Below are 14,187 nucleotides of genomic sequence, written 5' to 3' on the forward strand. Positions count from 1 at the left end.
GCCACAACATTTGGTACGCGTGAGCGGCTCAGGTGGGGGCGAGTCGGTGTTTCGCCTCAGCCGCCAGGGAGGTGCGCATGCGCAGGACGACCCAACATTCTTCCTGTCAGCAATCACTCCCTCGTTTCTTTAATAAAAACTGAAAATGCTGGAAATACTCAGCAGGTCAGGCAGCATCTGTGGAGACAGAAACAGAGTTAACATTTCAGGTCGATGACCATTCGTCAGAACTGCTTGCTCTTTAGTGTCAGCCAGTGGCTCAGTGGGCAGCACTCGCGCCTCTGAGTCAGAAAGTTGTGGGTTCATAGTCCCACTCCAGAGACTTGAGCACAAAAATCCAGGCTGACACTCCAGTGCAGTGCTGAGGGAGTGCGGCACTGTCGGAGGTGCCGTCTTTCGGATGAGATGTTAAATTGAGGCCCTGTTTGCTCTCTCGGGTGGATGTAAAAGATCCCATGGCATTATTTCAGGAAAGAAAGACTTGCATTTATATAGTACCACCAGATATCCTAACGTGCTTCACAGCCAATGAAGTACTACAATGAAGTAGTCACTGTTGTAATGTGGGAAAGAGCAGGGGAATTATCCCCAGTGTCCGAGCCAATGTTTATCCCTCAATCAACATAAAAAATGATAGATTATCTGGTCATTATCACATTGCTGTTTGTGGGAGCTTGCTGTGCGCTCATTGACTGCCGCATTTCCTACATTACAACAGTGACTACACTGCAAAAGTACTTCATTGGCTGCAAAGCACTTTGAGACGTCCGGTGGTGGTGAAAGGCGCTATATAAATGCAAGTCTTTCTTTCTTCACTGGTCTCACCAGCGACCTCTTCTGGCGGTTGGTGGATTGACAGCCGAGAGTCCGCGCATGCGCACATGGAGCGGCGGTTTGGGCCGATTCCAGCACAGCGACCCCTCCCGGTCACCAATGGCAACAACCGCGCATGCACAGAGGAGACCAAACCCCCTCCCCCACTCGGAGCTGCGCCTGCGCACTCGGATCCTGTCGGACGGAGTCGGCGCGGGGCCATTCCGGGGAAAGGCCTTGGTGTCGGTTCCAGAGTCGCGATCGGTGACGCGAAGTGAGTTTTCTCCGCTCCGATTCGGTGGAGAATGGCGCGGGGTGGATCGGGAGAGAATCGAGAGAAATAGAAAAACCTCAGAGTCCGCGAGGCCCCGGACCGAGCGGCGGCACTTGGACGGTGCACGTGATCTCCTCGGGGACACGTCACCCGGGTCCGCCGCCTGATTGACGGCAGCTTCCCACCAATAGGGAGCGAGCGAGGCGGGGCTGGAGGAGCGAGCCGGCGGCGGGTCCTCCAACCAATCGGGGAGCCCGAGGGGCGGGGCTTGCGGCACCCAGTGGGCGGGGCTGGAGGAGCGAGCCGGCGGCGGGTCCTCCAAGCAATCGGGGAGCCCGAGGGGCGGGACTAGCGGCACCCAGTGGGCGGGGCTGGAGGAGCGAGTTGGCGGCGGGTCCTCCAACCAATCGGGGTGCCCGAGGGGCGGGACTAGCAGCACCCAGTGGGCGGGGCTGGAGGAGCGAGCAGGCGGCGGGTCCTCCAACCAATCGGGGAGCCCGAGGGGCGGGACTAGCGCCGGCTGATTGTCTGATCCGCAGGGCAGCAAGTTTCTCCACTCCCTTGTTCAGGGCCCGGGGCCCGGGGAGGCTGTGGGCCTTTATTCCCCGCATTGGACACAAGGTTTTACTACAAACTTTTAAAATTCATCAATAAAAGCAATAAACCTCGTGCTTCTGTGGAACAAACTTTCTAATATTTTATAGAATCAGAGAATGGTTACAGCACAGAAGGAGGCCATTCGGCCCGTCGAGCCCCTGCCGGCTCTCTGCAAGACCACTTCAGCGAGTCCCACTCCCTGCCCTTTCCCCGTAACCCTGCACATTTTTTTGCTTCAGGTACTCGGGCCGAATGGTCAACTCCTGCTCCTATCTTCTATGTATCTATTATCCGAAGCACAGGTAGGCCCCACAGCGGCGGCGGACCTGTGAGGAGCGGCGGTGGTGATATAAAGCGAGGTGGTGGAGCAGGTAAGCCCCACAGCAGCGGACCTGTGAGGAGCGGTGGCGGTGATATAAAGAGCGAGGCGGCGGAGTTTATAGGGTGTCTGTAATTCTTGTGACACTTCCTGTGTCCCTGATAACCATGTGTGCGGGAAGTGTATCCAGCTGCAGCTACTGACAGACCGCATTGCGGCACTGGAGCTGCGAGTGGATACATACTGGAGCATTCGCGATGCTGAGGACATCGTGGATAGCACATTTAGGGAGTTGGTCACACCGCAGGTAAAGGCTACACAGGCAGGAAGAGAATGGGTGACCACCAGGCAGAGCAGTAAACGCAGGCAAGTAGTGCAGGGTTCCCCTGTGACCATCCCCCTCTCAAACAGATATACTGCTTTGGATATTGTTGGGGAGGATGGCTTATCAGGGGAAGGCAGCAGCAGCCAACTTCCTGGCAACGTGGGTGGTTCTGCTGCACAGGACGGGAGGAAAAAGAGTGGGAGACCTATAGTAATAAGGGATTCTATTGTAAGGGGAATAAATAGGCGTTTCTGCGGCCGCAAACTTGACTCCAGGATGGTATGTTGCCTTCCTGGTGCAAGGGTCAAGAATGCCTCAGAGCGGCTGCAGAACATTTTGGAAGGGGAGGGCGAACAACCAATTGTCGTGGTGCATATAGGTACCAACAATATAGGTAAAATTAGGTCCTAAAAGCTGAATATAGGGGGTTTGGAGGTAAATTAAAAAATAGGACCTCCAAGGTAGTAATCTCAGGCTTGCTACCAGTGCCACGTGCTAGTCAGAGTAGAAATAGAAGGATATTTCAGATGACTACGTGGCTAGAGGAATGGTGCATGGGGGAGGGATTCAAATTCCTGGGACATTGGAACCGATTCTGGGGGAGGTGGGGCTAGTACAAACTGGATGGTTTGCACCTGGGCAGGACTGGGACCGCTGTCCTAGGGGGAGTGTTTGCTAGTGCTGTGGGGGAGGGTTTAAACTAAAATGGCAGGGGTTTGGGAACCTGAGCAGGGAGACAGAGGAAAGGGAAACCAGGAGAGAAGCAAAAGACAGGAAGGAGAAAAACAAAGTTGGTGGTCAGAGAAATCAAGGGGTTAAATCAAACATGGCCACAATAAATAATCATTCTAAAAGGTGTAAGAGTGTTAAAAAAAACAAGCCTGAAGGCCTTGTGTCTTAATGCGAGGAGCATTCGTAATAAGGTGGATGAATTATCTGAGCAAATAGATCTCCGCAAACGGATATGATATGATTGGGATTCCGGAAACATGACTCCAGGGTGACCAAGGCTGGGAACTCAACATCCAGGGGTTCTCAATATTCAGGAAAGATCGGCAAAAAGGCAAAGGAGGTGGGGTAGCATTGCTTTTTAAAGAGGAGATTAACACAATTGAAAGGAAGGATATTAGCTCTGATGATGTGGAATCTGTATGGGTAGAGCTGAGAAATACCAAGGGGCAGAAAACGTTAGTGGGAGTGTTATACAGACCTCCAAACAGTAATGCGGAGGTTGGGGATGGCATTAAACGGGAAATTAGAGACGCGTGCAATAAGGGCACAGCAGTTATCATGGGTGACTTTAATCTACATATAAATTGGACTAACCAAATTAGTAACCATACTGTGGAGGAGGGATTCCTGGAGTGTATACGGGATGGTTTCCTGGACCAATATGTCGAGGAACCAACTAGAGATCAGGCCATCTTAGACTGGGTATTATGTAATGAGAAAGGATTAATTAGCAATCTTGTGCGAGGCCCCTTGGGGCAGAGCGATCATAATATGATAGAATTCTTCATTAAGATGGAGAGTGAAGCAGTTGACTCAGAGACTAGGGTCCTGAATTTAAATAAAGGAAACTACGATGGTATGAGGCGCGAGTTGGGTAGGATTGATTGGGGAATGTTACTCAAAGGGTTGACAGTGGATAGGCAATGGCAAACATTCAAAGATCGCATGGATGAACGACAGAATTTGTTCATCCTTGTTTGGCATAAAAGTAAAACAAAAAGTGTGACTCAACTGTGGCTAACAAGGGAAATTAGGGATAGCGTAAGATCCAAGGAGAGGACATATAAATTGGCCAGAAAACGTAGTAAACCTGAGGATTGGAAGCAGTTTATGATTCAGCAAAGGAGGACAAAGGGATTAATTAAATGGGGGAAAATAGAGTATGAGAGTAAGCTTTCAGGGAACATAAAAACTAACTGTAGATATGTGAAGAGAAAAAGATTGGTGAAGTCAAGTACAGGTCCCTTGCAGTCAGAATCAGGGGAATTTATAATGGGGAACAAAGAAATGGCTGGCCAATTAAATACATACTTTGGTTCTGTCTTCACAAAGGAGGACACAAATAACCTCCCAGAGATGTCGAGGAACATAGGGTCTAATGAGAGGGAGGAACTGAAAGAAATCAGTATTTGTAGGGAAATGGTGTTAGGGAAATTGACGGGATTGAAGGCCGATAAATCCCCAGGGCCTGATAATCGACATCCTAGGGTACTTAAGGAAGTAGCCCTAGAAATAGTAGATGCATTGCTGGTCATCTTCCAAAATTCGATTGACTCTGGAACAGTTCCCATGGGTTGGAGGGCAGCTAATATTACCCCACTATTCAAAAAAGGTGGTGGAGAGAAAACAGGGAATTATATCGGTAGTGGGGAAAATGCTAGAGTCCATTATAAAAGATGTAATAGCAGAGCACTTGGAAAACAGTGACAGGATTGGACAAAGTCAACATGGATTTACAAAAGGTAAATCATGCTTGACTAATCTACTGGAATTTTTTGAGGATGTATCTGGTAGAATAGATAAGGGAGAACCAGTGAATGTGGTGTATTTGGACTTTCAGAAGGCCTTCGATAAGGTACCGTATAAGAGATTAGCGTGTAAAGTTAAGGCACATGGGATTGGGGGCAAGGTACTGACTTGGATAGAGAACTGGTTGGCAGACAGGAAGTAAAGAGTTGGAATAAACGGGTCTTTTTCCGAGTGGCAGGCAGTGACTAGTGGGGTACCGCAGGGATCGGTCCTAGGACCCCAGCTATTCACAATATATATAAATGATCTAGACGAGGGAACTAGATGTAACATCTCCAAGTTTGCAGACGACACAAAGCAGGGTGGGCGTGTGTGAGGAGGATGCCGAAAAACTCCAGTATGATTTGGACAGGTTGGGTGATTAGGCAGAAGCAAGGCAGATGCAGTATAATGTGGATAAATGCGAGGTTATCCACTTTGGTGGCAAAAACAGAAAGGCAGATTATTATCTGAATGGCAATAGATTGGGAGAAGGGGAAGTGCAACGAGACCTGGGTGTCCTTGTGCACCAGTCGCTGAAGGTAAGCATGCAGGTGCAGCAGGTGGTTAAGAAGGCAAATGGTATGTTGGCCTTCGTAGCAAGAGGGTTTGAGTACAGGAACAAGGATGTCTTGCTGCAGTTGTACAGGGCCTTGGTGAGACCACATTGTGAGTATTGTGTGCAGTTTTGGTCGCTTTATCTGAGGAAGGATGTTCTTGCCGTGGAAGGAGTTCAACGAAGATTTACCAGGCTGATACCTGGGATGGCAGGAATTACGTATGAGGAGAGATTGGGACGATTGGGCTTATACTCACTAGAGTTTAGAAGAATGAGAGGGGATCTCATTGAAACTTATAAAATTCTGACAGGACTGGACAGACTAGATGCAGGAAGGATGTTCCCGATGGTCAGGGAGTCCAGAACCAGTGGTCACAGTCTAAGGATACGGGGTAAGCCATTTAGGACAGTAATGAGGAGGAATTTCTTCGCCCAGAGAGTGGTGAAGCTATGGAATTCTCTACCACAGAAGGCAGTAGAGGCCAATACATTAAATATATTCAAGAAGGAGTTGGATATATTTCTTAAAACTAAAGGGATCAAGGGGTATGGGGAGAAAGCAGGGACCAGGTACTGAATTTGGATTATCAGCCATGATCGCATTGAATGGCGGAGCAGGCTTGAGGGGCTGAATAATCTACTCCTGCTCCTATCTTTTATGTTTCTATGTTTCAGTTTGAGCTGGAGTGGAGATGGAGGAGAAGCTGCTGGGTTGAACCCCCAGTACTTTTGAGCCCAGGAGGACCCAACAATTTCCAATGTGAGACTGTCAAGGGAGGTGGATTCTAGGGGAGATTAGGTTGTTACACAGACACTGTCCGTACAATGTAAAAGAGTATTGTTTTAGGAACAAGTATTTCTGTACAGGCTTTTAATCCAGTTTACATCTACAGATTTGTTTTAATTCATTCTTGGGATGTGGGCGTAGCTCGCAAGAGCAGCAAATACAGGAAACTTTCTGGTATCCGGCACTGACGGGACCGAGCTGGTGCCGGTCGATCAACACTGCCGGAGAAACGAGCGCTATAGTTAAAAGATACGGAGCTTCTGAGCTCCGTCTGAAGCAACAAACCCTGTTGCTTAGTAACAGCTTCAAAACAGTCGGCGCAGCTTGCAAGCGTCTCTGTAGCTAAGCAACAGCTTCAGCTAGACGCTTGCAGAGCCACAAATGGAGAAAAAAAGCAGCTAAAAGTAAAAAAAGTTATCTGAACCCACTCCTGAATTTTGCCGGTGGATAGAGCATTCCGGATATTTAACCTTCGTTTAAACGAAAGTTTCCTGTATTGCCGATCCCCAGTTTCCCGTTGAGAAGGGGGTGGTGAGTCACCTTCTTGAACTACTGCAGTCCGTGTGGTGAAGGTATTCCCACAATGTTGTTCGGTAAGGAGTTCCAGGATTATGACCCAGCAACGATGAATATATCTGAGTCAGGATGGTGTGTGACTTGGAGGGGAACTTGGATGTGATGGTGCTCCCATACAACAGCTGCCCTTGTCCTTCTAGGTGGTGGAGGTTGCGGGTTTTGGAGGTTCTATCAAAGTTCTGGTCGAGTTGCAGATGTCTAAAGTTCCTTTCCTTCGCCCTCTCCCCCTCCCACTCCCACTCCCACCTCTCTCTCTCTCTCTCTCCTCCCATAGAGGCCAGAGTCTTGTGTAGGCCCAGACCAGGTGGCGGATTCCCTTCCCTGAAGGACATCAGTGAACCAGTTGGGTTTTTATGACAATCCGGCAGCTTTCATGGTCACTTTTTTCTAGTGCCGGCCCCACAATTGACCAGATTCATTGAGCTCAATTTCACAACCTGCCTTTGTTTTCTTGTGGGTTGTCTCTCACGCTCCCTGTTTTAAATTAATTTTACAGGGCACTGGAAGGGGAGGATTTACAGACAGGAAACTCAAACCAAACATCACGTCAAGATCTGACAGAGTCACTCGACTCATCAGATCTGAATATCATCGGCCTCTGAACATGGAAGCAAAAAGCACCGTTCACAGTGGGGAGAAACCGTACACGTGTTCTGTGTTTGGACGAGGCTTCAGCCAACCCTTTGGCCTATCGAGACACAAGCGCATTCACACCGGGGAGAGGCCGTTCACCTGCTCTGAGTGTGGGAAGGGATTCACTCAGCCATCCATCCTGCTGATACACCAGCGTGTTCACAGTGGGGAGAGACCGTTCACCTGCTCTGAGTGTGGGAAGGGATTCACTCAGTCATCTGACCTGCTGACACACCAGCGAGTTCACACTGGGGAGAGGCCGTTCACCTGCTCTGAGTGTGGGAAGGGATTCACTCAGTCATCCCACCTGCTGACACACCAGCGAGTTCACACCGGGGAGAGGCCGTTCGCCTGCTCTGAGTGTAGGAAGGGATTCACTCAGTCATCTGACCTGCTGAAACACCAGCGAGTTCACACTGGGGAGAGGCCGTTCACCTGCTCTGAGTGTGGGAAGGGATTCACTCAGTCATCCAACCTGCTGACACACCAGCGAGTTCACACTGGGGAGAGGCCGTTCACCTGCTCTGAGTGTGGGAAGGGATTCAATCAGTCATCCAGCCTGCTGAAACATCAGCGTGTTCACACCGGGGAGAGGCCGTTCACTTGCTCTGAGTGTGGGAAGGGATTCACTCAGTCATCCAAACTGCTGATACACCAGCGTGTTCACACCGGGGAGAGGCCGTTCACCTGCTCTGAGTGTGGGAAGGGATTCACTCAGTCATTCAACCTGCTGATACACCAGCGAGTTCACACCGAGGAGAGACCGTTCACCTGCTCTGAGTGTGGGAAGGGATTTACTCAGTCATCCAACCTGCTGATACACCAGCGTGTTCACACTGAGGAGAGGCCGTTCACCTGCTCTGAGTGTGGGAAGGGATTCACTCAGTCATCTTACCTGCTGAAACACCAGCGTGTTCACACCGGGGAGAGGCCGTTCACCTGCTCTGAGCGTGGGAAAGGATTCACTCGGTCATCCCACCTCACTGATCATCAACTTGTTCACACTGATGAGAGACCTATTAAATGTTCTGACTGTGAGAAGAGTTTTAAAAGCAAAAGGAAGCTGATACAACACGAATGCACTCACACTGGGGAGAGGCCGTTCACCTGCTCCGTGTGTGGGAAGGGATTCACTCGCTCATCCCACCTGCTGACACACCAGCGAGTTCACAAGTGACTGCAGGGGGTGGATTCTGTTGTTATTGCTGCTGTTAATCACATCCAGGACTGAACCATGTTCATTCTGACAGGTGGGGATTGTTTCTGCTGATGTTAATAACTCCGGGAACTGGGCTGGAGTTTAATATTCTGAATATATGTCAAATAAATCAACTTTGTTTTAAACACATTGTTGTAGATTTTTGTCTTTGATGTTGAGGCTGGCTATGGTTATCTTCATGACAAGAGCATAGTGCAACCTCTACTTAACCTAACGGGAGGAGGGAGAGCGGCCGCTATTCGACCGCCACTCCCTCAGCAGCCCAGCAAGAAACTTGTTGATCCGACGCTGCGCCCGTGGCCCCGCGCCCTCGTCCGCGCCCATGGATTTGACAGCGGCACGTATGGAGCCAACAAGCAGCACCAGATCCGACCATCTGTCTAGGGCCTTGGAGGCAGGGCAGTTCTTTCGTACATGCCCCACCTCCTTACAGGCATGGCACTGCACACCATCCGACGTCCAAAAGACGCGGTGGGCAGCCCCCTCATGGCACACGATAAAAGTGCCCTCGGTGTCCTCCTCCCGGGCCAGCTGAACAAAAATCTGGTGCTGGAAGGAGAAGACGTGCCGGAGGCTGGCCTCCCTGCATCCGAGCGGGATGGGTGTGATCCCCGACCTCACCTCCCCCAGTTGACGTAGGTGGGGGGAGGAGGAGGTCAGCCAAAACAAAAGGCGGGACGTTTGACAAGAGGCTCCTTTGCGCGGTGGCCTCGAGAGGATCCACCGGCAGGAAGGTCCCGCCCACGGTGAGCCCCTTGGTTACAGCTAGGGACACCGCCCGCTCCGATGCTAGGAGGAACACCGCCTTGCCCTACATTTTCGAGGTGGCGACGATGGCTGAAGGACCGACAACCCCAGCCATGGCCTTCACGCATGCCTCGATAGTCATGTTGGGGTGAGTGTAGCTCTTCACCCCGTGTTTTTTAGTGATGAGGTGGAATGGTGACGGGGCAGCAGAAGCAGCGGGAGCAGCCCTGGCCGTGGCTGCCACACTTGCATATGACCTTGCTGGCCCCGTCACCGGCGATGATGTGGTCGCCATCGTGGGGCGCTTATTATAAAGGGCTACACCCACCCAAGTCACAGGCCCGGTGATGTTAATGGCCTCAGTGGTTGTTTTCCCTGAGCAGAGGGAGCTTTAAAAGTGAAGGCACACCACTCCCCTTGTTGATTAAGTTGGGAGAGGGGCCTTCTCTCCTCTGCTCAATGGGCAATTAATGGATATGAGGTGCCTCTTGAGAGACAAAGAGAGAGGCAAAGAGAGAGAGAAAGGGGGGTGGGAAGGAGGGAGGCCGCAGGGACTGGGTCTCCACTCAAGATGGTGGGTGGGTGCTCGCAGGGGTGCACTCTCTGAAAAATAAGTCTCTATTGATGGTCTTCTTGTGGGGGGAGAAGATGTCTTCACCTGGGAAAATAAAGCTGGAGATGCCCAGGCTCAGTCCACCACCAGGTCTTAATGATGTGATAATTAAATGATGACTTCGCCTGGGCAGCTCCAGCTGTCCCAGGTCACGCAATAGAGAGGGGTGTTTGCTAGTGGTGTGTGTGGCCTAGTTTTTACAAGAGCCACACACACTCACACACACCCCTAGATGTTTTCTTCTCCTTCTTCTTTCCTCCCCCCCCCCACTTAAATACAAAGTCTTTATGAGAGTGCACCATGAAACACCCACCTGTAGAAGTTTTCCAACAGCTCTCTCTCCTTCTGAACAGATGTAGGATGTTTGTTTTTCTCACCTCTCTCCCTCTCCTGTAATGGAGACCAGTTGGGGAAACAGTGATGGAATGGCTTCCCTTTGTTGTTAGCTCTGGTCTGGTCTCCTGGTCTCTCCTCTCCTCTGGCACCCCAATAGTAGCTGCAGCAGCTACAGATGTGGTCTCTCCTCCTGGACAGAGAGAGAGAGACCTCACCTGTCCTGTCCTCTACTCTCCTCTCCTCTCTTCTGGCACAGCAGCAGCACAAGATTCCTGGCTGGCTAGCAGGGATCCCGAGCTTCATTTTTTCTCTGTTATTTAAATCTGGTAGTACTTGTTACAACTCATCAATTACATGATAAATCCATTACATTCATTAACCACAATAAGGCTAAGCCTTAAAAAACAGCTTTAAGATTAACAGTACAAATACAATAATACATTTTTCCAGACAAAACCAATGTCAACAATACAGGTACCCATAGTAAAAAACAATACATCCCAGTCCTACTGGCAATCTAGTAACTCGTCATTTTTGCTTGGTATAACCTGTTGTCCTTTTTAAAATTTTAACATTCAAGTACAACAGTACTTATACAACTCATCAGTTACATAGTAAATCCATTACATTCATTGACCAATTATGGTCAACAATATAAATACAACAATAAATTTTACAGGTAAATCAATAATGTTTACAGTACAAACTGCAACTATTTAATAAACCAAGAATCCGTACCCACCAGTCCAACTGGCATCTTTCAATCATTCATTCCTCCATTCGTCCGTTCGTTCGCTCAAGCGTAAGTTCCATTGTTCATGACTGTGTACATGTGTGCCATTTCTGTCTGCGTGCATGCGTGCATTCGTTCATCCGTCCGGCAGGCCTCACACTCACCGAGTGACCCCCGTCCTGGGGAGCGGGCCCTTCATTCGGTCGAACGTAAGTTCAATTGTGTATGTGTGCGTATCATTTGTCTACCTGTGTGCATGCGTGCGTTCGTTCATCCGTCCGGCAGGCCTCACACTCACCGAGTGACCCCCGTCCTGGGGAGCGGGCCCTTCATTCGATCGAACGTAAGTTCCATTGTGTATGTGTGCGTATCATCTGTCTACCTGTGTGCATGCGTGCGTTCGTTCATCCGTCCCGCAGGCCTCACACTCACCGAGTGACCCCCGTCCTGGGGAGCGGGCCCTTCATTCGATCGAACGTAAGTTCCATTGTGTATGTGTGCGTATCATTTGTCTACCTGTGTGCATGCGTGCGTTTGTTCATCCGTCCGGCAGGCCTCACACTCACCGAGTGACCCCCGTCCTGGGGAGTGGGCCCTTCATTCGGTCGAACGTAAGTTCCATTGTGTATGTGTGCGTATCATTTGTCTACCTGTGTGCATGCGTGCGTTTGTTCATCCGTCCGGCAGGCCTCACACTCACCGAGTGACCCCCATCCTGGGGAGCGGGCCCTTCATTCGGTCGAACGCAAGTTCCATTGTGTATGTGTGCGTATCATTTGTCTACCTGTGTGCATGCGTGCATTCGTTCATCCGTCCGGCAGGCCTCACACTCACCGAGTGACCCCTGTCCTGGGGAGCAGGCCCTTCATTTGGTCGAACGTAAGTTCCATTGTGTATGCATGCGTGCGTGCATATATTTGTCTCCGCATGCGTGCGTTCACTAGAGCGTTCGTTCATTCGATTAAGGAAGGCTTTAACACTAAATAACACCACAATATACAAAGTCCTACAACCATATCTTTTATTTTCCTTTTTCACTTGTATCCCGTTCTCTTTTCCCATCTTATGGCTGTTCAAGCACCAGACTATAGATAGGAACAGTCTGTCTTTCCTCCACCAAAATGGCCGCGCACAAACCCGATCCCAACACCGAAACAAAGCCTCACAGCTGCCACCAGACGAAGCACAGGTGGAGCCACTGGAACTCATTCGGGCCGGAGACCGTTCTTCAACTTTAGAAACCGTGCAGCATGCTCACCCACAGCATCTCCCGACTCCGCTTCTCTCGACCAGCCGCTCCGCCCTGGGCCCCCCGCCTGAGGTCCTCCGCCCTGGGCCCCCTGCCTGAGGTCCTCCGCCCTGGACTCCCCACCTGGGGTCCTCCGCCCTGGGCCCCCCGCCTGAGGTCCTCCGCCCTGGACTCCCCGCCTGGGGTCCTCCGCCCTGGGCCCCCCGCCTGCGGTCCTCCACCCTGGGGCCCCCCAACTGGGGTCCTCCGTGCTGGGCCCCCCAACTGGGGTCCTCCGCCCTGGGCCCCCCGCCTGCGGTCCTCCGTGCTGGGCCCCTCGCCTGGGGTCCTCCGTGCTGGGCCCCCTGCCTGGGGTCCTCCGTGCTGGGCCTCCCGCCTAGTACAATCTCCTCTGGGTCTTCCACCCTGGGCCTTCTGCACTGGGCCCTCCACACTGACATTCCCCGTGAGCAGCCGGGGTGTGGAGCAGCCCGTTCACACAGCACCGAGCAGAGCTGAGCTGCTGAGGATCTCACAGCCTCCCCTGGGGTTCATTAACCCGCTCCCTGAGCTCTCTCACCTGATGTGTCAGCGGCAGCTGCCAAGGTCCGCGCATGCTCAGCTCACACTGCCCGGGTGATTGACGGGAGCTTCCGACCAATAGGGAGCTGGCGGCGGGTCCTCCAACCAATCGGGGAGCCCGAGGGCGGGACTAGCGCCGGCTGATTGTCTGATCCGCAGAGCAGCGAGTTTCTCCAGTCCCTTGTTCAGGGCCCGGGGCCCGGGGAGGCTGTGGGCCTTTATTCCCCGCATTGGACACAAGGCTCTTTGTCTCACAACACACTGGCTCAGGTTTTAATAGAGACTTTTTAAATTCATTAATAAAAGCAGATAAATCTCGTGGAACAAAATACTTAATATTTGGGAGTAAAAATACTGTTATTTTTCCTCTGTGGAATTTGTTAGTTTCAAAAATAACAACAACTTGTTTTTATAGAACGTATTTAATGTAGTAAAATGTCCCAACGTGCTTCACGGGAGCGTTACAAAACAAAATTTGACACCAGGTACAAACCAAGCACATTCCCATAAGGAGGAAAGATGGGGCGTCCAAAGCTCAAGCTCCCTGGATGACAAAGGATGTAGACATTAGAATAAAACAGAAAAAGGAGGTTTATGAGAAATGTCAGGTACAGAATACAGTCAAAAACCAGGAGAATAGAGAGAGTGGGGGGAAATTGAAAAAGGATATATGAAAGAAAGACTTGCATTGATATAGCGCCTTTCACAACCACCAGACATCTCAAAGCTCTTTGCAGCCAATGAAGTACTTTTGAAGTGGAGTCATTGTTGTAATGTGGGAAACACGGCAGCCAATTTGTGCTCAGCAAGCTCCCACAAACAGCACTGTGATAATAACCAGGTAATCTGTTTTTGTTATGTTGGTTGAGGGATAAATGTTGGCCAGGACATCGGGGATAACTCCCCTACTCTTCTTCAAAAGAGTGCCATGGGATCTTTTACATCCACCTGAGAGAGCAGACGGGGCCTCAGTTTAAAGTCTCATCAGAAACAGTGCAGCACTCCCTCAGCACTGCACTGGAGTGTCAGCCTAGCTTTATGTGCTCAAGTCCCTGGAGTGGGACTAGAACAACCTTCTGACTCAGAGAGCAAGTGTGCTGCCCACTGAGCCACAGCTGGCACAAGGGAGAGAATACAAGAAAAGATTAGTGGGTAATGTAAAAGGGAACCCAAAAATCTTTTATAAACATATGAAAAGTAAAAGGATAGTTAAAGGAATGGTGGGGCCGATTAGGGACCAAATAGGAGCTCATCATACGGAGGCAGAGGGCGTGGCTGAGGTACTGAATGAGTACTTAGCATCTGTCTTCACAAAAGAAGAGGATG

The 14,187-nt window shown here is 50.6% G+C and overlaps 2 protein-coding genes across 5 annotated transcripts in view; both read left to right on the forward strand.

Moving 5' to 3' along the window:
- LOC147096534 (uncharacterized) overlaps positions 1-8,747 on the forward strand; it is a 37,495-nt gene extending 28,748 nt beyond the window's left edge. The window contains exons 1-4 of one of the 4 annotated variants that reach the window (XM_085975350.1): positions 633-1,087; positions 1,924-2,055; positions 6,083-6,167; positions 7,267-8,747. In XM_085975350.1, the coding sequence (XP_085831476.1) occupies positions 7,375-8,580 (1,206 nt within the window). In that variant the 5' untranslated portion in view covers positions 633-1,087; positions 1,924-2,055; positions 6,083-6,167; positions 7,267-7,374 and the 3' untranslated portion in view covers positions 8,581-8,747. Of the gene's footprint in view, positions 1-632; positions 1,088-1,622; positions 2,056-6,082; positions 6,168-7,266 lie in introns of those variants that run through there. The other 3 variants (XM_085975349.1, XM_085975348.1, XM_085975351.1) reach the window with 3 other exon arrangements.
- Positions 1-14,187, forward strand: part of LOC147096528 (NACHT, LRR and PYD domains-containing protein 3-like) — a 582,546-nt gene that overhangs the window by 519,759 nt on the left and 48,600 nt on the right. The gene's annotated exons all lie outside the window — the stretch shown is intronic.

Source organism: Somniosus microcephalus, unplaced genomic scaffold (assembly GCF_052327205.1).
Source record: "Somniosus microcephalus isolate GS21.2 unplaced genomic scaffold, FLI_Smic_1.0 unresolved_chr1, whole genome shotgun sequence".
NCBI classification, from domain to species: Eukaryota; Metazoa; Chordata; class Chondrichthyes; order Squaliformes; family Somniosidae; genus Somniosus; species Somniosus microcephalus.